The sequence below is a fragment of the Oratosquilla oratoria genome, chromosome 8 (genome assembly GCF_046742065.1).
Source record: "Oratosquilla oratoria isolate Oo_2021 chromosome 8, ASM4674206v1, whole genome shotgun sequence".
Classification (NCBI taxonomy): Eukaryota; Metazoa; Arthropoda; class Malacostraca; order Stomatopoda; family Squillidae; genus Oratosquilla; species Oratosquilla oratoria.
The window spans coordinates 37,348,170-37,371,669 of NC_134784.1; the positions used below are offsets into that span (position 1 = coordinate 37,348,170).

The window sequence follows — 23,500 nt, forward strand, 5'->3', positions numbered from 1 at the left end:
TGGAAATTCCTTCCACATCATTCAGCTTGGTATGAAATAAAAGCTTAGAGTCTGGGGAACAAATCTTATTGAATATATCTTTTCAAACTAATACCTCTGATTTTTAATTAATTTTTCTCTAATTAAAAATGCTGCAAAATTCAGGCTTCATAAATATATTTTAATTCAAAATCCTTTTATTTTTTACTGTAGAAGATAAAGAGCATGTTTTCTTTCAAATGAAAAAAAATGAAAAAAATCCATAAAGAACAACCGAAGATATTACAACAGAAAGAACAAAAACATAAAATTTACAGGATGGGGGATCTAAATTTTCGCGGCCATTTGTTTGATGGTTGCAATGTATAGCAAATCTCCAATTTTCTCTTCTTTGCTGATGAGGTGTGAGGTGAGAGTGAGTGGTGTGGCGTGGGTGGATGAGGTGTAAGGTGGGCGTGGCTAGTAAATGCTTGCGGAGTGCTGGGTGCAGCTGTGCTTTTCTCTTCTTTCTTTTTCCTTCTTGTTTCTATTTCAGGCATTCACGGGACCTCTCTATATTCTGCCGCTTCACTCTCTTGTTTCTTGTTAATTTTCCCATGATCACAGCAACAATACAGGGCGAGGAATCAAAATTGCTGCATACGGTGAAAGCGCCAGGAGCGACGTTACCTTACTTTCACCTTTTAAAGAGTACTGGTGCCCTGTCCACAGTCTTTGTCGGGTATGCTGGTGGGAGTCGCCAAATATCTCCATAAACACAATTCTGTAGTAAGACGAAACGGCTATAGAAATGTTGACGTTATTTCAATATACAGAATGTTTTTTATGGAATGGGGTTGCCAGAGGTTGCCAATATTTTATCTATTTTATGCTGTTTAAAAAATAGAAACGAAATACAGTTGTACAACTTTGTATGAGTGTTGCCACCGTCATAGAGATTCCTTTGAAATTTTTACCTAAAATTCGCTCATGTACCAGAATTTTTCGAATGATCGCTGGCGACGCTCCCTTAATGAATAGATTACGTCTACGTAGATCGCCTCTGCCGGTTTCAGCACGCTTCCCTTTCATAGTGACTGTATTGTTCACTATTGTTCAATCTTGTATTTATATATATATATTGTTAGTTATGCATGCATGTCAAATTGTGTTATCATGATTCTGTTGTGATAATTGAACAATAGTTAATTTCGCTGGCCAGGCTGCTATTTGTTTACATGACAGTGAGGCGGCCATATTTGTTACATCACGTTCAGCCATTTTGCTTTATTTTGTTTTGTATGGTTACCTCTTGCAGTGCAGTTTTCCTGTTGCGAGTTATAGAAAATTTGTGTTATTATTGTCATCTTTTCAGGCATGATTTTCGTCGCTGGTCCAAGTTTTCCTTATTGGAGCATGTGTTTTTCTAAGTGGTCACACTAATTAATGCATTTAATAAGAATTTCTTGTTTTTGTTTTATTGCTATTAAGTAGATTACAGTTACCTTGCTCTACTTTAAATATATCTACAAAGAGTAAATTACCTTTGTTTATTAATCCCTGAACTCCATCCTTTTGCATCAGGATCCTTCCATAGTTAAGTTTTCAAGTCAAGATCCCCAATATAAGACTGCAGATTTCATTCGCCAGTGCATAGTAAAGTCAATACTAACATAACTACTGGGTCTGAGAAAATCTCATTTGTGAGATCTCAACTTGTGCTGAACTCGTTGGCTTCTGAAATGTCAGCCTCCTGTCTTGACCCCAAAACATTGAACTATAATTACGATACTTTTAAGAGCTAATTTCCTCAAAATATTTTCTGATACCCCTGTAGATGGTAATTTTCAATGGTGCTTCAAGTTAGTTGTCCTTACATCCCAATTGGGCACTCTTACCTATATGCATACTCAGGCCAGCAAGATTGCTTTCAAAACATTAGAGTCATTTCAATCAGATTGGGTAGATATGCTATCACTTTGGATAGATTCCACCTTATTTTGGAATTTCTTTTTTATATACTATTATTAGTGCCTTTTGAGAGAAGAGTACTTCTCAGCTATAAGATGGTTAAGTCCCTATTGTCTCTTGTAACTTTGCTTTCAAGTAAACTAAAAGTACCTTCTGGTTCTTTGTGTATTAGCAATGCACAACATACCAATGTTCCTAGTTCTCCTCCACCCCCTCAGCCATTAGTACCTACTTAAAGCTCTTGTCTACATTTACACCTGTACTTACATGTACTGTACCTATTGTAACAAGTCAGGTCACTCAAAAGCTTTTTGCTTTCGCTGTAAGCGTCATGACCAGAAGTCAAAGCAGTCCCCTGTCCATGGTAATTTCTCTGATGCCTCCCCTAATGTGACACCTGACCTCTCTATTGTACCACCTCAGGATAAACTTAGCTATTGTCATACCCATGGTCAATGTAAACATTTGACTGATCAGTGTTCAAAGATTCTGAAACTTAAAGCAGAGACCTCTCATCAACTTAGGCAAACTCAAGTCCTATTTTCACCAGCGCCCATATCACAAACCAAGGGATTGACCAGTAATACCTGGTTTCAGATCATCCCTTTGGTGGCTGCTGAGTCTTCTCAATTACTCACCTTCCAACTTCTTACAGAGAACACACTTAAAGTTTGATGAGTGGAGGCAAAGATGGGACCCCTTCAGGAGAGTTCCAACTGCATGTTCTACAACTAGGCAAACACATACATTCACTTTATGCTTACTTTATTACACTTTATCCCATATTTACATCTCAAATATACCAGTACTACATTTAAGATGCCTTAACTGTGACACTTGCTTGAGGGGCAATGGGTGGTTTGATGGCATTGGCTGCCTTTGCTTCCTCCAATATTCTCTTGGCTCCTTTCTCAAGGAGACTCTTTGCTAGAGTAATTCCTAATTCATATGACTGTTTGATTTTACTTAGTTCACCAGGGGCAGGCACTATACCACAGAAGGCTGGGGAAACTCTAGGTTGTTTTGCAGGAGTTCCTTCACTTGAGTTGTCAGAATCTAAACTTTCATTATCTTTGGAAGATAATATCCCTTTGATCTCCTCACTACCATCCAAACTCCAAACCCCACCTTCTACAGTAACTACACCATCTTCTACCTGTCCAAAATAATTAATTTCATATTAACAATACATCAAAATGTGTTAAAATATTACCATATTTCAATAGCATATCCAAGGAATATATCATATCAAACATGATCAAACAGGGCAATTCAAAGACTGAAGAACTCAATATATGTACAAACCTTTGTGCTAACTCCAACTGGTGCTGAACATCCTCCTTCTAAAGTGAACATAAATGCTCTTTCTGCTACAGTTGCCATTGTAGTGGGTTTGTGCACAATATGAGAGAGGAGGTCCAAGATGTCTTGGTCATTTTCCCGACACTCGACAGCAAGTGCACCCTGACCTACTGCATACATGCAACTATCTTTTTCCAAAGCCTGTATATTTAATAATAGTAAAACTATTTAGCAAAATTATAACAGAAAAATTACTTTTCAATAAATTTCTAATTATTCTACAAATCTTTGGGACCAACAAAGGTATTTGTTAAAGTTCTATGATATATATATATATATATATATATATATATATATATATATATCTATATATATATATATATATATATATATATATATATATATAAATATTTGTCGGTACCAGCTGATCAATCATACCTAAACATGTCTCAAGGCAATCCTATCAATAGACAACATGAAGCTACTTGTATAGAAGAAACATTACTGAATAAAAAAATAAATAAAAAACATAACAATAAATCCCAAGAGAAATACATCCATCATATGAAGTGGCCTAAGAAGAATGACTGGTTGTTACCATATCTATCTATATACCAAGGACTTTTCCCCCTTACAAGGGAGGTAGCCATGTCAAAAGGCACAAATTCACTCCCATCCACCACCCTTTCTTCCCTCTCATCTTAGCTCTTGGGAATCATGGAGAGAGCCTGCCTATGGTGATCCCTGCAATATTCCCAGGAAGATATGAATCTCTATCAGTGTCTCTGCTGTGAACCCCGACCCTAAGAGTTGCAGGCCAATCAGCTACAGCACACCCCTGCCACTGGCACTTACACAGGTGGCACCAATCCCTGGGAGCAGCTTTGGTTACCCAGGCCAGTATCCAGAAGCTTGGGTGTGTTGACTGTGGGGATGGTGGGCAACTGCTCTAGTGTTACTAATGTAGATTGTTCTCAAGTTTGGGAAGATAGGGCCCTTTTTGCTCCATTCACCAGTGAGTACTGTGGGACAAGGTGGAAATGCAACAGAGACTTTGGTTTTGGGACAACTAGTGGATCCTCCCTGCTGTTATTGTTATTATTATTCACACCTCATATGGGTGGCCTTGGTGAGGGGCTGCTCCCACACCCCTTTCTGGGGTCAGCAGAGTGGATCCTGAATAAGGCTACTTAGTTGTGCAGAATATTGCTGAGCTGTTTTGTTCTCTAATTCCACCACAGGGCAACCATTGTGCCTACACCTGCTGTGTGGGTTGTGACTAAAGAAGTCCAGAGGTCCCTATCTTCTGCCCCCATTGTTATGCACCATCACCCAAGGATTTCTGGATGTTAGCAGGAAGAACAAAGTTGTTAGTTACTGGGAGAAAAGCTTAACAATGACTACTGGATATACTGTCAATTTATTCTTACTACCTCACTTTCAGCATCAACTCCCAGATAGATATCAAACCCAAGGGCACAACAAGGTGAGACAGCAGTTGGTTTTCCTTCATTCTACTTTCAAATCCTTCTTTGTAATCTTGACCCCCTCTTCTTTGGCAGGACAAAATGGAGAGGGTTGCAAGGCCTCAAAATGGGATTCACAAGCGGTAGGGAAAACCTCACCCTACCCCAATCCTAAATTGAGAGAGAAACCAAAGACTTGAGAATTTTGGTGGAAATACATGTAACCAACTGTTTTAGGTATAAGACTACTGGAATAAAAAGTCATGATTATTAACCTGTGTTATTCTTTCTTCCCATCCCATTCTGATCACACCGGCAGCTGCAAGAATGAGGGCAGTGTACTTGTCTCCTTTATCTAATTTTGCTAAGCGTGTATTCAAGTTTCCTCGCACACTCTCAAATTTCAGATGGGGGTATTTTCTTTTTAACTGGGCTTCTCTCCGTAAAGAACTCGTACCTGTAAAATTTATAGAAAAGAATGCATGTTACCAGTATGATAAACCAAGATATGAACTCGACATATCAAATTAAATTTTTGCAACAATGACATACACCAGGGTCTCAATTTATGTGAGTTTGGTTCTGCCAAAACCTTGCATGAGCTGAATTTGCATAAATCAAATAAACCTTTACATTAATTGCATTGGTTTATATTCCATGACCATTTTTTACCCCCTTTATGGTAATATGAAACTGAATTTTTTTTTACCTTGCATTATGTGTGCATATGCATGTGCAAGTGTGCATGAGTGTGTTTAAAAGTAGACACTAAAATGGATAACCATGACTTTAGAAAACAGGCACATACTTGAATCATTATACATTCGTTTCCCTTTCAACCTTCCGGAGTAAGTACAGTACAAAGTAAAATAATTTCACTTATGTAAGAAATAAACTAAGCACATGAAGCTCTCTTCACTAAAAATATTTATACGAGACTCAAGTACAACAGCGCAATGAGGCATATGTACAGTGGTAGGAAGAGTAGGGTATATAAACTTTGTGCATCTGCCTCACACAGACATACTTGTCTTGCATTGTTTCACATAACTGAAGTTTTCTCACATAAAAAGGGTTTTGGTAGGTTTTGGGTCATTGCATAACTTTGAAATTTCATATACCAAACACATTTAACTTGAGATTTTAGTGTCCTTTACAGAGTATTCTACCAAACACCAAATAATTCTAAAAATTGGACCCTGTACTGAAGGGCTCCCTCAGTTTACTTCTTTACGATGATGATGCACTTTTAGATTCATTCCTGATAAATGCCACACAAATGTATTCAGATGAGTATTACAGCAATAAAAGATACCTGGAAGTGGTGGTCCTGCAATATAGACATCTCTACACTTCTCACCTTCAAAACCCATCTACACCCTCACATCCAACTGGTGATGACTCGAGTGGCTAATTTCTGTTTTAACTTCAAAGAGGTGGGATTAAGGCAGCTAGTAACAGAGTTTGGGAAGGAATGCTATTGGAGAAAGTTGAAGGCAAATGAGGGTAAAAGATGATGAGATGTAAAAGGAGAGAGGATGGAGGAAGCCAATAATTTTAGGTTACTCTAGGTCACATGCAGCAGGAAAGGGAGGGGTGGGGGAAGTAGGTATATTGTAGATTTTGGGGGATTATAAAATGTCATGAGAAATAGGCAGCTGGGAATGGATGTAAAGGGGTGATTGTGTCTACGACACAGCATGGAGCAGAAACTTGGAATTTAAGAGAGGCGGACTGGAAAAGTTTAATTGTGTTTGAGATGAAAAGTCTGAGAAAAATGGTAAGGGTTACAAGGTTAGATAGTGGGAAAGAGCGTGGCGGTGGAAAAGGAGATGGCAGATAGGGATGATGAGAGTATTTGGGATGGTTTGGACATATGGAAAGAATGAGTGAAGAAAGGAAAGAGCTGTGGAAGGCAGAGGTGAATGGAATGAACTTGAGGGGATGTCTGAGGATGAGATGGATGGATGGATGGGGTGAAAGGGGCTTTGAGTCTGTTGAGCAAGGAAGGGAGAAGGCAGAAGATAGGAGTGAGTAGATAATGGATGTGTATGGATGATACTTTGCTACAAGGAAGAGAGGAAGTGGGGATGGGGGGAGTAGGGAAGGGTTGTGTGTGGTTGACATCTTGATGCATCCCAAAGGGATTTCTCCCCCCATTATCTCTATTTTCAGCATGAGGGGACAGAGAGGAGGGGTCATAAATTAAATGAAGCAGGCTTGCTGTGGATGTGATGTGTCTTGCTATATTGCTTCTGACCCAGGGCAATGGGCAGGAGACAGGGATGTCATCCATGATGACCTAAGATAAAGAGGGAAACATGGGTGGTGGATGGGAAAAGAATAGGTGGGATATAAATAGGTGGGAGTGGGTGTGTGTCTTTTGACTTGGCTACCTCCCATATAAGGGGGAAAAAGCCCTTGGTAAATAGATTGATAGGTTGAAGAGTGTGACAGATGAAGGATGAATCAGCAAAGTACCATCCATTAGCCTATTCCTCATGGCTCAAATTCCTGAAGATGTGTGGCCCTAAGGAGATGGTACCTGCTCTATAGAAAAGACCTAAAGGTAACTAAATAAATTATATTATCTAGGTATTTAATTGAAATAATATCTTATCTTATGCACACTCTTTACATACACAACATGTGACTTGCCATACCAATGACTGATCCTGATGGAAGTGATGCAAGTGTTTCACTCTTGTATGATGGATGCATGACAGCAACATCTCGTGGGTCTTCCCGTTCACACACAGCACCAATAACCATTCCTTCTGGTAGTGTAGTAGGAAGGTCCTGCAAAATGTATGGATACTGGTAATTCCTTCATTAGGGGCTAAAAAGAATAAAGAAAAAAGTACATACTTTATATGTATATATATATAATAATTTGTTTACTAATTTGTACTGGTTATTGGCTTTACCTGCTTATAAAATGATTGAATACAAAAAAACAACTAAAAAAAAAAAAAAAAAAAAATAAAATTAAATATATAATATATATATATATATATATATATATATATATATATATAGAGTTTGAGTCTAGGTATGTTAGAAAATTGGAGAATACGAGACAGGACCCAATTAGGCACGTTTTTTTTTTTTTTTTTTTTTTTTGGGGGGGGGGCACTTTTGGTGAAAAGAAGGTAAAGCAAATTCCCCCTAATGTACTTTTAATGCATGATCTATTTATCATGAGTTGTGTGCATGAATTATGTGTGTATAAATGTTTTGTGGATGAATGTTACATGTGAATCATGCTAGTGACCATCAGATGTGGAAGGTGGTGGTAGTGGTGGTGTGTGTGTGTTTTTTTTTTTTTGGGGGGGGGGGTACTTACCCATGTCGGGGCCCTGCAATTAGGTAAATATATTATTATAGTTGGACAGCAAATCCTCTTTTAGGCAGATATTATTGAATTTTGCTTCAGCTTCTGTATTCATAAGTTCTTTTGCTGGCATTCTCAACTTTTTTATGCTGGGGTGCTGTGTGGTGCTGAGTTCTCTAATCAACTGGCCAAACAACACTGGAGGTTGAGGTAAAAGCATGGGAACTCTCTTCTTAGTTTCATGCAGAGATTTTGCCTAACAGTTAGGCATCTTTAATACTACTGAGTACAAGGTGCAAGGGTCAAATATCTATACGTAAAACTCGGGTCACAGACACTACATTGTTGATCCGGACTGCCAATCAGGAGGCATGATGTGTGGCTCTGCCCACTAGCTGATCAGATGTGATTCTAAAGCGATGTGCAACTTCTCTGGATTTGGGGATAATAAATGGGTCCACATTTTGTCTGTTCATGGTATTTTTTTTTTTACTTCATATATAAGGCCTCCAGGATATGAAGAAATATGTGGTTGGTTTCTGTCTGCAGGATGGTGGTGCCCTCCTCCAAGATTTTCCTTGTCAGTGGGGTTTGATGCACGTCTTCATGGTGTCATTCAATAGCTTCTTTGAAGAGGTGAAGGGTAAGGTGCCTTGTTAGCTTCGTCACAGTCACCCCTATATATGTTTCATTAAGGGCATCACAGTTCCCTTTCCAGCAGATGTATTTATATACGAAATGGCTCTGCTGAAGTTCCAGGGTCCTCTGACAGGGGTTGTTCTTAATAAAGGGTTTGGATGTTTTTGTAGATGATCAGGTCAATTTTGTAGTTGCCATTGGTGGGTTTCATGTCTGTTGATTATTTTTCTGAGGGCATCCTCATCAGCTCTATAATGGGTGGACATGGTGTTCTTGTAGAAATTTTTTATTTTGTCTCCTCTTTCTGTGCTTTCAACTCAAAGCACAGAAAGAGGAGACCCATTCAAAGGTGTGCAACAGCCAGGCTTGATTGTTTTAATTACCTCACTGCAACAAGAGATTTGTTCTAAAACAATTACAATAACAAAGCAAATTAAGGCTTAGTTACTACCTTGTTCTCTGTTGTCTTCATGTTTCATAGAAAACAGGCTTCAGGGCTGTATATTTCAGCTGTCCCAACCCTGGGTATAAGACCATATCAGGTTTCAAACCCTTTGTACAATCTGAGTGGTTGAGTGGTAACACCTGGGTCTCAAGCTGAGGGACCCAAGTTTAAAGGTGCACAACAGCCAGTCCTGATTGTATGAATTACATCACTGCTACTAGCTATTTGTTTTATAATAGTTATGATGGCAATGTGAATAAAAGCTTAGTCACAGCCTTGTTCTCTGGTGTCATCATGTTTTGTAGAAAATGGGCTCCAATGCTCTAGATTCCAATTACCCTAATCCTGGATATAAGACTATACCAGGTTTGCAAACTTTTGTACAATCTCAGTATAGAGCAGTAATGCTTAGGACTCATACTCAGAGGGACCAAAGTTCAAAGCTGTGTGACAGCCTGGCCTGATTGTCTGAATGATATTGCTGGTATTAGCAATTTGTTCTATAAAATATCTATGTATGTAAAATATATATATATATATATATATATATATATATATATATGACTACATATTGACAGGTTGTGAGAGAGGCAGAGGGGAAAACACACATAGTATGAGAGTTTATTCTTTAACTAGTTTTGCACTATGGTACGAAACTAGTTAAAGAATAAACTCTCGTACTATTTGTGTGTTTTCCCCTCTGCCTCTCTCTCACATATATATATATATATAGTATATATACATATATGAGAAAATGTAAGTTAAGCATGTGATACAGTTATAAGAGCATGATAGAAATGCACTGATGAGTGCGATTTCCTACTGTGAGCCCCTTGATCTTTATGCACCAGTGACCATATTTAGTCTCCCATCATAGCAGTGTCATATCTTCCTTGGTAACTTTTCTCAATTGCACCTTTAATAACCTTCTTCATTCTAAGTTCTTATAACTTTCCAAAAGTTTTGCTATGAGGTGCTTGTAGTTTGGATCTTTATTATTACCAAGGAATCCATTACTTGTACCTTGAAATGCACACCACACCTCTCTTTCAACATCACCCATTGCATTCTCAAGTTGCATTGGCTTTAACATTTTCCTTACTTGCAGACCAGTAAATATACCACTCTTAACTTTAGCCTCTAACAGTTTTGGAAAGAATAGATAAATATCTTGAAATGATTTTCCACCATTATCTAATGCTTTCACACTCTGACAAAAAAAAAAAAAAATAAATAAATAAATAAATAAATAAATAAATAAAAATAAATAATAATAATAATAAAAAATATAAACATAAACAGGAGGTGCCGAGATGGGAGGGAGGGAGGAGGGTGGAGGGGAGTGGAATGTATGGGAAATGGAATGAGTGGGAGAGGTTTCTATGCCTTTTGCTTTTTGGCTACCCCCCGTGTAGGGGGAAAAAGCCTTTGGTATATGTATGTATGTATGTATGTATAAACATAAACTGCCTCCCCTAGAGAAAACATACCTTCAATGAATGTACAACAATGTCAACACTTCCGTCCTCAAGAGCCATCTCCAACTCTTTAGTGAATAAACTTTTACTGCCAATTTTTGACAAAGCTTTGTCTAGGATCTTGTCACCTTTTGTTTTCATAGTTGCTGAAAAATAATGCTCCATGTAGTAATAATAACACATGATATGAAAAAATTATGACCATGTACAGCTACAAATTTCAATGTGTGAAACTTGAAGCAACTCATTATTATTGTTAACATTTCTATCACTATTATAATTATCATAACTACCATCATACTTGAGAAATGTTTACCTTATTTGCACATGAAAACTTACTTATTTCAAAAACAAGCTCTGGGTTTTGGTTGGCCAGCAAATCTCTCACAGTATATGTTTGCTTCATGGCTAACTGCAAAAGAACATCATAAACAAATCATACATATGTAGCCCAAAGGCTCTTTTTCCACTTATAAGGGAATGGGGAGTAAGAAGTGGCTAAGTCAAAACACCCACCCTATATCGGTAAGGACAGTCACTGTCCTTACCGTTTAAGCACTATAAATGAAGCCCCCCCCCCCTGCACACAAACAAAAAATTATTAAGAAAACTGCAAACCATAGGAGGGATACAAGGTAAACTACTGAAATGGATGGAAGAAAAATGAGAGTAGTTCTCAGGGACAAAAGTTTTACTTGGGAAGAGGTGATTAGTGGAGTTCCACAGGGATCAGTATTGGCTCCAATGATGTTTGCTATTTATGTAAATGACATGGATGAGGGTGTGGAATGTTACATGAGCTTCTTTGCAGATGACACAAAATTGCTGAGGAAAGTGAGTACTGAAACGGATTGTGAGTTGCTGCAGAGAGATCTGAACAGGGTTTGGGAATGGAGTCAGAAGTGGGAAGTGTACTTCAATATTAAGAAATGTACCATAATGGTACAAAGGAAGTAAAGAATGTGGAATCTGAATAAGACCTAGGAGTAATTATCACAAAGGACATGTCCCCTGATAAACAGATAAACAAAATTGTTGGAGAAACCTACAACTTGCTAAGATCAATAAAGGTGGCTTTTACCCACTTAGATGAAGAAATGGTGAAAAAAATACTAGTCATACTGATAAGACCAAGACTGAAGTACACAGCAACACTACGATCACCCAGTACTAAAAAGAATACAAGGAAAATTGAAAGAATCCAAAGAGCAACTAAAAAGATGGCCCCAACACTTTCAAAATTGTCATATGAGGATAGATTGTCAAAACTGGAATTACCAACTCTGGAACAGAGAAGAGAAAGAGGTGACTTGTTGACCATCTATAATATCATGAGAGGCATGGAAGTCCTTGATAGAGAAGACTTACTAAATTGGGATAAGAGAAATATAAGGGTGCATGAAAGAAAGTTCAAAAAGGACAGTTATAGAAGAGACCTGAAAAAAAAAAAGCTTTCCACACAGAATGGTGGATGTATGGAACAAACTGGACAAAACAATAGTGTGTTCAAAAACCATACATGTATTTAAGAGCAAACTAGACACTGCGAGATACAGAGACGGAACACCACGAGCATACTCCCCTTCCTGTAAGATACAACTACAACTAGGTAAATGCACAGGGATTGGTGCTAGCTCCGATAATGTTTGCTATGTATGCAAATGATATGGATGAAGGCATTGAAAGTTACATGAACTGCTTTGCGGATGACGCAAAATTATTAAAGAGAATAAACTCCGAAATAGACTGTGACTCATTGCAGAGGGATCTGAACAAATTCTCAGAGTGGAGCAAGAGATGGGAGGTAGAATTCAACATCAAGAAGTGCAGTATAATTAAATTTGGAAAAGGCAAAAAGAGAATATCAGGACAGTATAAAATTGATGGAAAAGAAGTAAAGAAAGTAAATTCTGAAAGGGACCTAGGAGTAATCATCACCAAATAAACATATAAATAAGATAGTCGGAGAAACATACAATTTGATGAGATCAATAAAGGCAGCCTTTAAATACCTGGATAAGGAAATGATCAAGAAAATATTACAAACACCGATAAGGCCAAAACTGGAATATGCAGTGCTCATATGGTCACCCAGTACAAAAAAGAATATAAGAAAATTAGAAAGAATACAAAGAGCAGCGACAAAGATGGTCCCAACACTTTCAAACCTGACATATGAACAAAGACTGGCCGAACTGGAATTGCCAACCCTGGAACAAAGAAGAGAATGTGGGGACCTAATAACCATCTACAGAATTATGAAAGGAAAAGAATGCCTTGATAGAGAGGACTTATTAAAGTGGGACAGAGGAAAAACAAGAGGACATGCAATGAAACTCAAAAAGGATAAATACAGAAGAGGCCTGAAAAAGAACAGCTTCTCAGAGTGATAGATATATGGAATAAATTGGATGAAGAAATAGTGTGTGCAAACACAATACAAGAATTTAAGAACAAACTTGATCTTGCGAGATACAAAAATGGGTCACCACGAGCATAGCTCCCCTTCCTGTATAATACAACTAGGTAAATACTCACTTTATAACAAATGAAAGAATCAGTCTTCTCAATACCATAAACACAGGCGCAGATACATATGATGAACAAACTACTGAAAGTCCAAAACACCTGGTTGTTTGGACAACAAAGGTATACAGCAGATTCTAAAGAGATCATGGAATAGCAGAGAAAAGAAATTGTTAGGTTAGAGGGAATAGTGAAAGATAAGGATATATATATATATATATATATATATATATATATATATATATATACAGGTAAACGTCGACTTACGATGGCCGCGACTTACGATTGTTCGACTTTACGATGACGACGACGACGATATGATAATTTAACCCCTTCCATACGGTGCCGCACACGTAGGCGTCATGAGGAGCAAGTGGATTCGCGACGCTGCCATATTGGCGTCTTGATTATATTTATTGTAGTCGCCCCTGTGTTTTTACATTCTCTCAAATGTGTCCTAAATCCCATTCTCTGTGGTTTTCAAAATTCGCGGGTGAAAGAGAGAACGATCGATATAAGCGGTGACTATATTTTATGATGCGAGTATTATTACGTCACGTCGTACGGCTGGCATTGGCTGCTGCCCGCGAGATTTAAGTCCGTACTGAAAATACATATTATAGTGTTTGAATATGGTAAAAAGGATAAAAATAATTAAATAAACTACTGTACATGTTTAATAGGCTATATTCAGTATCTCTGGTGGTTAATATACAGGTAGGCTAGGTACAGTGACCACGGAACAGAGTGGGGATCGACTTACGATGAGATCGTCTTACGATGGCTCTATCGAAACCTAATGCCATCGTAAGTCGACGTTTACCTGTATATATTTGAGGACAGAGGAAATGAAAACATAAGAACTTGGAATTTATTACTGACATTTTGATACTGATCTTTTTCAAGGTAAACTAGATCTACTGGATAGATAAACAGTTACATATATTTTACAAGTGTTGTTTGCTCCTCCCTCTTTTTTGTCTTCTCCAATCATTGATTGTTAGTGTTGCCACTGGGAGACATCATGTGATGAATCCTTCTCAGTTGTTATCAGAATTATTTTTACCAATTTCTGCAGCTTCTATAATTTTTCTCATTTTTTTAAGTCCTTGTAGTTTTTCTGTTTTTCTAATTTGGTAGAGGTCCTGTTTTGTCTATGTGTGTTACAACCGAGTTGCTGGTTCTGTGTGTTCTGGCATAATTTTTGTGGTTGTTTATTCTTGCTACATATTCTGTATGTGCATAGGAAGAATCCAGTGATTATACCTGATTTAATTCTTTCACTGTGACCTGATAGATAGTGGACATAATTTTCTTTCCTTCCACTGATTTAGCTCACCACTCTTCCACTCATAATTTTCTTTGTTGGTTTGTTTTCTGCGTACATCATATTTTGGGCAGGAATCTGTTCTAATAAACCAATTATTGTTATGTCTAAAAATGATAAACACCTTTCTTGTTCTTCTAAAGTGAACTTGATCTTTTTGTGTGCATTATTTAGTAATTGGAGTTTGTTTTGGATGTTTGTTCTTATTTTGTTTTGGGTGTTATGATTAATATGTCGTCTACATACCTTAGCCATGTGGTGTGTCTCCCTATTATTCTTTCAATGTTGTCTATTTCTAATGTCCCTAAGAAAAGATTTGCAGCTACTGCCATAAACAGCAACCCCACAGGGAGACCATAATGTTGTCTATATTCTTCTTGGTTGAATGCAAAGGGGTCGAAGATAAAGCTTAATGGTATGTAGATGACATATTAATCATAACACCCAAAACAAAGCTAAAGCAATCCACCTGAAATTTAGAATTGAATGGATAGAAGAGACCTCATGGTGACATATGTCCCCACCCCAGAGACAACAACTTGGAATGATACTGGTTATCAGGAAATGTTGTGCACAACTCTCAAAAATGTCCTTGATGGATATCTCAATTGGAGTGAGGTCAACTAGAAGTGGGAATAAAATGGCAAGGTAGATTCTTGTGGTTTACTCACCCTAAACATCTTTTTTTTTTTTTATCTAGGTTTAACCCACCTATTTGGGATATTCTGAGGGTGTGTGTATAAAATCCTATGTTACAGAAACTACCTAATTCTTCTATCTCCTCTGATTATGCAGAATATTTGTAGATAACCTCAGGTATGGATCTGTCTCCTTGGGTTTGGACAATCAGGCCACCCACACTGGGTGTGTTTTAGGTGCAAAAACAAGGAGGATGTGGTAGGGGTGGAGAGGAGGGTCTGGACCCTGTTGCTCACTGTGCACTCCATCCAAGTCATGTAGACTTGGAGACAGAAAGGGGGGGGGGCATACCTTACATGACATTACTATGAACAATAACACTATATACATATACATATATAAATGTCAGCACTACAAATGTAAAATTGAAGACCACAATGAGGTGATTTACCGCGAGTTGATTTGTGTAAGAAATTATACTCGTTTGAAGCTGAACCTATTGTCTACCAGAGCCAGATATCATTAGCTCTTTGAAATATCTTTGCCCCATCGGTAAAAGTGATCATGTAACATTTTTATCTCACATAGAGGATGAGGAAATAGAGCCAAGAAATGACTCACACAAAGCAGACTCAATCTTGGGAAGGCTGATAACTAAGGCTTTATGAAACCTTTTGAAGAAGCAAACTGGGAGGAATTCACAAATCTCACTTGGACTATGAAATAATGGGAAATCTTTCTTCAAAAAGACAACCTGGGAGTGTATAAACATGTGCTGAAGATCAGTAGAAGGAAGGAGAAATATGACTGGTTCAACACAAACATGATAACAAAAAATGACAGAAAAGTGGCTTAGGGAATATGGAGAAATAGATTCATCTAAACAGAAGAAGCTTATAAACAAACTAGAAATAACCAAACAAGATTCCTTTGGGAGAAGGAAAGGAATCTTGAAAGGGGGATAACAGGTAAATGCAGAGATAAACCGAAACTGTTTTATGGTTTAACAGAGTTTGGTGAAAACTGTTATCCAGAAGGACTATTGCACAGATTACAGGAAAAGGTTTTAAAGACAGCAAAAAGAAACATAAGGAACAGAGAAGATGTGACCAAAGTTGACAGTGGTGAATATCTACCCCTATCCAATTAGAGACACATGGGTGAGATGGGACATCTGATCACTAGAGCCAGTATTATAATCACACTCAGCACAGCAGTAATAGGAGATATTGTATTAAAAAAAAAAAAAAAAAAAAAAAAAAAAAAAAAAAATAGAACAAAATCATAGAACTAAAAAAATCACTGAAATGTTAAAGGTGGCCAAATCCAAAATCAAGAAATAAATGGTACAATTTCAGGCGGAAGGAGGGCTGGAGATACCATCACAGAAACCTAGGATAATGCATCATAAGAAGACTTCTCCAAGGGTTTTGAACATCATAAAGAGTTATTTGGGGTCAAATCCACTAACAAAAGCAAAATCTCTGAATAAATCTTCTTAGAACCCTCTGCACCAGGTTAATGGGAAGGTATCACCAGCCCTCCTCCCTCCCAAAATTGCACCATGTATCTCTTGACTTTGGACTTGGCCACCTTCAACATTTCACTGATTTCTTTAGTTCCATGGCCTGCCTTCTTTAGTCCAATGATTTGGGCAATTATTTCTTTAGTTAATTCCTTTGTAGGAGCCATGGTAATAATGCAGACCCTAGGGAAATGAAAAAAGCCAGTGTGAAAAAAAAGGCAGGTCCCAAAAAATGCTCTTCCTATGGCAGCATGGGAGTGATTGGCTGGGTTCTCCCTCCCATTCCGCTCTGTTGGCCCGGCATGACAGCAGGGGGTTGCCAGATACATTCTATCTACATAATTTCATCTTAGAAAATGCCTTCCTATTTTAGTCATAAATATGTACCCACAAGGGGTAGACCTGCATTTTTGACAATTACTGTGTGTGTGTGTGTGTGTATATATATATATATATATATATATATATATATATATATATATATAAATATACTTTAACACACATTTCTACTTTTATCATATTTTTGGGTGGGATTTTTGAAAACCCAGCATTTTCATATTTTTCACAAGTCAAATACTGCTACATAAATTCCCCACCCAACAATCCCACTTTCCCATGTCCCCAAAACTGGAAGAGGGGAGGGGAGTATTTGAAAACGAGTAATATCCCATAGAAATCAATCAGATTCATATGAGTCACAGTATGAAACACTGATCTGTGAATTTTTTTAGTGGTGGGTGTGGTGAACCTTAGCGCAAAATTATATAAAAATCTATAGAATCTATCCAGACATCTGCCTCACTGTCTTGATAATGTTTATTAAATGTTCTTTTAGTGTACAATCATCATTCATCCACTCTCCAACTGTATGTTGGAGTGCTTTGAGATTCTCTTGCTTCCCTTATTTAATGACCTCAAATTTACTTCCATTAAAAGTTACATTTCCTTGAACTGAAATATCTTATCCAAATCTTTTTCTAGGTTATTCAAAGTTTCCTCCTTATTCATTAGGTAATATATCCTAGTATCATCCACAAATGATGTGAACCTAAGAAAATTTCACATCCTTGTCTATATCTGCTATCACGATGATAAAAAGGACTGGGCCAAGTACAGAACCCTGATGGACCCCACTGATGACTTTGGATCCCATGGAGCTCTCTGCCACCTATCTGAAAACAAATTGTGAATCCAGCACCTAAACATGCCAGTTACCCCCATATCCTTGATTTTTACAAAGGGGTAACCCATGGTCAGCCTTATCAAAGGCCTTGAAGAAGTCTAGGTATATCATATCCACTTTCTTGCTACTAATGACACTCCAGGGCATTTGCATATTGAAATTTGGGTAATGGAAGGATTTGGAGGCTGTGGAGAATGTACAGCGGAGAGCCACTAAATTAATGCCATCCCTCAAGGAGTTTTCTTACGAAGAGAGACTGAGGAAGTTGAACTTGCCCACCTTGGCATACAGGAGATCCCAGGGGAACCAAATTGAGACCTACAAAATCGTCACTGGTGTATATGATAGAGACTGCATTGAGGGTCTCTTTGAATTTAGAAAGGGGTCCAGTACAAGGGTAAATAGTTGGAAAATATCTAAGCCAAGAGCACAGTTGGACCTGAGAAAGTACTCCTTTAACAATAGTCATTAATAATTGGAATGAGCTGCCAGAGTGGGTAGTAAATGCAGACTCAGTCAAAAAGTTTGAGGCAAGGCTAGACAAATTCTCAGAGGAACAAGAGCAAATATTTAACTATAGAGCACAAATTAACACTGCACGCGGCCAACACCATACTAGAAATCAGGCTGCCACACTGGAGTCACAGGCCACATAAGGCCTCTTCCAGTAAACTTTAACTGTAATCAACTGTAAATCATAGCTATTTGTTAAAAACAATTACAATAAATATGGCTCCCTCAGGTAAGGTGTTGAGCCTAAGCCAGGAAGAGCATAGCTACTGCTGTAGATATCACCTTTACCCTATATGGTTGGACTGTTGGAGTGGGTCGTACTAATTAACGCCTGGCAGCAACCGGCAACACCCAGTAGTGACCGGCGATTTTCTAAGGTGCCTGGGTGTTGTGTGTGTGTTTTTTTTTCAGTTCCAATGGTTCATATCATATGAATGATTTGTCTACTAGTGAATTCACAAAAAAATTGGTGAATTTAGCAGGAGAAATGATGCACAAAGCAGAAAATCCTTTGATGAATTTAGTGCCTGGACCGTGGCGGTGATATAGGTTAGGTTAGCTCCTAATCTAACCTAACCCAATTTAGCCATTCCACATTTTCCAACGACCGGACATAAACAAAGATGGTGGCATCTCCATGGTCTGGGCGCTAAATTCAGCAAAGGATTTTCTGCTTTGTGCATTGTTTCTCCTGCTAAATTCAACAATTTTTTTCCCGAATTCACTAGTAGACAAATCATTCATATGATATGAACCATTGTAATCGAAAAAAACAGGCTTACATAATGCCCGGGCACCATAGAAAATCGCCAGTCGCTACTGAGCGTTATTTAGTAGGACCAGTTGGGGCAGGTAACAATCACTAGATTGGGAATCAGAGAGAGGTCAGAATTCAAAGTGATGTTCAAAATGTGGAAAAAAAATTACCAATTCATTATAATAAAACATAAAACACAAGAGCCAGTAGAAATCCAAAATCATACAAGCACATATGTTCAACATGAAACTTATGTTATCTAATAGCTTCTTACCTAATATACCCATTCCATGGAAAAGCTTCTAACCTACCATAACCTAACAACCATTCCATGGAAAAAAATTATAAAAAGAATTAAAAACGTGCTTGCATGATACTGAACACCCAACAGCACTGTTATTAATTTAGTGTTTGATACAATTTGTCTAGAAAATATAAATATATTTGAAAGTGGACTGATTATGGTCCGAAACCCTGCTCGCGCCGGTTAGGTTAGGCCTGGTTAAGGCTGAAAAAAAAGTTTTGAACGACCCTGTGGTTCACTCCCATAATTAATCACTTGCTTAACTAGTTTATCCACCCGAAATCCTGATTTCCCAACGTGTTTCCGCTGATTGTTTGGCAATTCGTGTGTGAAGGATGGGGGGAATTAGTTCACATCGTCAAGAACTAGTTGCATCAATCATTCAAAAAGTTGGGAGAAAGTTCAAGAATTCCAAGTACACATGGGACTTGTAAAGACCAGTATTGTAAGTTTTAGTCATAACCTTACCGTACTATCTCTCGAACCAATACGTATAACTTTGTTCTTGGTCCCATTGCTTTCATCAGACATTTTATGCTTGTTCCGGAATTCACGTGTTTACAATCTTCGTACGGCTCCTTCCTATGAGTTCCGGTGATCACCCTGTACTAAGGTGATTTCTCTGGATGACTGGTACATTGCAATACAGTAACTGAAGCCTATTACAAGAGTAAACAAATTATGCAATGGAAATTGTTCCAGATAAAATTGTTAATGATATTTGATAGTTCGGAATAAACACCATAATTTAAGATTTTACAAAAGTAAACAAATGATGCAATATTGCCATGGGCTGTAGTCTACCATCGTTGTAATAATGTAGGGCAATCTCGCACCTTATTTACAATTTGGTTTAATTGGTCGAGATTAGAAGTTTGTCCAAGTTTTTTTTTTTAATGTATTCATTGTACACTTCATTTCTCTCACTTTTTTGAGGGAGGGCATTTAATATCATGGCTGAAGTCTGAGGCTAATGAGGTCTTCATCCGCCCTGATGCACATGCTACCAAGGTACTTGACATTTCTTTCTGGTCCTTTTAATGTCATAGGCATAAACTTTGGAATACAGAAGGTCAGGCACAATGTTTTCCAGGATTTTTCAAGTGTATTATCCTACAGTCCTTTCTATGTTAGGAGTAGAGGCTCTTTTTTTCTGGTGAGCCTAGTATCATCATCCCTGTGATTTATCTAATGAGGTCTTGGTTCTATTCCAGTATCATGCAGACATATTTTTCACTTCTCTCTCTTTTGCATTTGAAAAATCCACTTTATTCTGTGAAATGGTTACTTTAAGTTAGGTTATATTAGGAGCTATTGGACAACGCAAGTTTCATGTTGGATATCTGTGTTTGCATGGTTCTGGAATTTTACCAAAGATTCATTGTTCATTTTCTAGTTCTTGGATATTACTCTCTTTGTGTGGAGACCACAGTTGACTGTGGCAATCCAGTATGGGCTGAACTAGGGCTTTCCAAAGAGTTAGCACCTCTTGCTCTCTGTAACAAATGGTACAATAGTGTGTTTAGCATACCAAAGAAACAGAAAGAAATCCATGACCCCACAACTTTTTTCAATCAAGAGTCAACAAACCAAAACCAACTTACCGATATTCAAGTGACAGTAGAGGACATCAAAAAGGCAATAAAGGAGCAAAGGATTAACTCGGCCGCTGGACCAGACGGCATTCTGGCGATCCTACTCCTAAAATGTAGCAAGGTCTTAGCGATCCCAATCCATATGTTGTGGCTATCCTCCCTAGACAAAGGTAAGATCCCGGCGTTACTGAAACAAGCCATAATAAGCCCAATATATAAAGGAGGAGACTGGACCTTGCCAAAGAACTATCGACCTGTTGCCCTCACGTCCCACATCGTCAAAGTAATCGAGAAATGCGTAAGGGACAAACTGTTCACACACCTCGAAGAGAACAACCTCATAAAAGAGAACCATCATGGTTTCAGAAAAGGTTGGTCCTGCCTCTCAAACCTACAAGACAAGGGACCTAGGAATCTCAGGGAAGCTAGGAGTATGGCTTCACAACTTCCTGACAGACCATACCTAAACAGTCGCAGTCGACGGCATGAAGTCCAGTGAAACCAAGGTAGTAAGCGGAGTACCACAAGGCTCTGTCCTCGGCCCCCTCCTATTCCTAATTCATATGAATGACATAAATAGGAAAGTGGACTCAACCATCATGTCCTTTGCCGATGATACCCACATCAGCCGTGCTGTGCTGGAAAGTGAAGATGTACACCATCTACAAAATTACCTTGACACAGTTTATGCTTGGGCTAATGACTGCAATATGCAGTTCAATGAAGAGAAGTTCGAGGTCTTGAGATACGGCACCAACCAAGGCATTAAAGACAACACCGAAGTGCACATGGAAAGGGGAATGAAAATCACACCCAAAGCCCATGTAAAATGTCTGGGCATTTATCTAGGTGATGATGCCACTTTCCAGCACCACATCATGCAGATCATGAAAAGAGCAAGGGGGATGGCCAGCTGGGTACTAAGGACTTTCTCCTCAAGAGAGGTACAAGTAATGCTTACCCTTTGGAAGGCACTTATTCAACCAATCCTGGACTACTGTAGCCAACTCTGGTCACCACATAAACGAGGAGACATCCAGAAGCTTGAAGCTGTCCAAAGGAACTACACCAGGCACATCAGAGGGATGAAGGATCTCAACTATTGGGATCGCCTGGAAGTTCTGGGTCTCTACTCCCAACAAAGGAGGAGAGAGAGGTTTAGGGCCATCTATACATGGAAAATCCTACAGGGCCTTGTCCCTGACCCCACGTCCTTAACAATCAAGCTGTATCACAGCGTATGGCACGAGCAAAAGTGTGAGAGACAAACTCTCCCACCAAGAGCCCCAGAGAGGCTTAAGACTTTACTGGCATCCATCCTAGGTCACGAGGGTCCAAAAATTTTCAACACCCTACCAAAAGAAGTGAGAGAGAGAACCAAATGTTTGGTGGACATCAAGCATGTGCTGGACAGGTTTCTACGGAAGGTGCCAGACAAGCCCCCAGTGCCAGGCTACATCGCCATCAGTAGGTTCTCATCAAACACAATGACAGACCAACTGGCCCTTGCAAGGAGGGACAGCAGGTCTGGCAGCAGTGGTAGATCACTATGGCTGTGAGGACTGACCTCAGAACTTCACCAAGTAAACCAAGTAAGTAAACCAAGTAAGTAACCCATCTTACCATTACTATGATTCTCTTCACAGTTTCTGTGGTGTGGCATTGAAAGGTGTCATCATCACTGAGGTGCACTCCAAGACGTTTTATGTGGATATTTGGTTTGGTTTTCTGGCTACCCTCTGTGTGTAATGATGTTGCCTGGTTTAAACAATTTGTACTACATCTCAGCAGCTTAAATTTGTCTTCATTGCATTGTAAGTTAAATTTTGAAGCCCAAGTATAAGTTTTGTCTAATTCATCCTGTAGTTGACTGACATGTTCTGCAGCATCTGTTGCTAGGCTGATATTTGTATTTTAAGCTGTTGAGGGAAGAATAACACTGTTTAGTGCACTATCTATATGATTCATGTGCAGCAGGAAGAGAAATGTTCCGAACACCAATCCTTATGGAACTTCACTGGTTACTGTGGCATTTTCTGATGTTTGATCATCCACAATAATTGCCTGAGTTCTTCCAATGAGGAAATTGTGAACCCATACTCCCAACTTGCCATAAATGTCAATAGCTTTTAACCACTTCAGTATGATGACACCTACATTGGCGTCATGAGACACAAGTGGGTACATAAGGATGCTGGCATTGGCATATTGATTATATATATTTTTTGTAGTTGTACATGAGTTACCCCTGGATTGTGTGGACTGATTTGATCACATTTTCTGTGTTTATTATTATGTACATATACCAAAGGCTCTTTTTCCCCCTTACATGAAAGGTAGCCAAAAAGAAAAAGGCACAGAAACCACTCCCACCCATTCCAACCCCTACATACTCCACTCCCCTCCACCCTCTTCCTTCCCTCACTTCTTGGCACCTCCTGGATGACAGGTCATCCCTGCATCCTGTCCACTGCCCTGGGTCAGAAGCAGTGTCACAAGACAGAGCACATCCACAGCAAGGCCGCTTCATAAATTCGG

General features: G+C 38.6%; 3 protein-coding genes across 4 annotated transcripts in view; 2 read left to right on the forward strand and 1 right to left on the reverse strand.

Annotated features, from left to right (window-relative positions):
* Window positions 1–2,677: 2,677 nt before the first annotated feature.
* On the reverse strand, window positions 2,678–20,160 carry Hmbs (porphobilinogen deaminase-like protein l(3)02640). 2 transcript variants are annotated; one of them, XM_076189158.1, is made up of 7 exons: window positions 19,836–20,160; window positions 10,933–11,005; window positions 10,606–10,739; window positions 7,361–7,496; window positions 4,973–5,154; window positions 3,235–3,432; window positions 2,678–3,085 (listed from the first exon to the last, which is right to left on the reverse strand). In XM_076189158.1, the coding sequence occupies exons 1-7, from the start codon at window positions 19,896–19,898 to the stop codon at window positions 2,744–2,746; spliced, it is 1,128 nt and encodes a 375-aa protein (XP_076045273.1). In that variant the 5' UTR covers window positions 19,899–20,160; the 3' UTR covers window positions 2,678–2,743. The 2 variants fall into 2 exon arrangements, with proteins under 2 accessions (XP_076045273.1, XP_076045274.1); XM_076189159.1 differs by lacking the exon at window positions 19,836–20,160 and having other exon boundaries at window positions 10,910–11,005.
* The window catches only part of LOC143027703 (uncharacterized), a 36,250-nt gene continuing 31,856 nt past the window's right edge, over window positions 19,107–23,500 (forward strand). The window contains exon 1 of the mRNA XM_076189163.1: window positions 19,107–19,812. The gene's annotated coding sequence lies outside the window, so the exon portion shown is untranslated. The remainder of the gene's footprint in view (window positions 19,813–23,500) is intronic.
* LOC143027351 (uncharacterized) lies at window positions 21,562–22,521 on the forward strand. The gene has a single exon (XM_076188629.1). It carries the CDS (start codon window positions 21,562–21,564, stop codon window positions 22,519–22,521), a length of 960 nt encoding a protein of 319 aa, XP_076044744.1.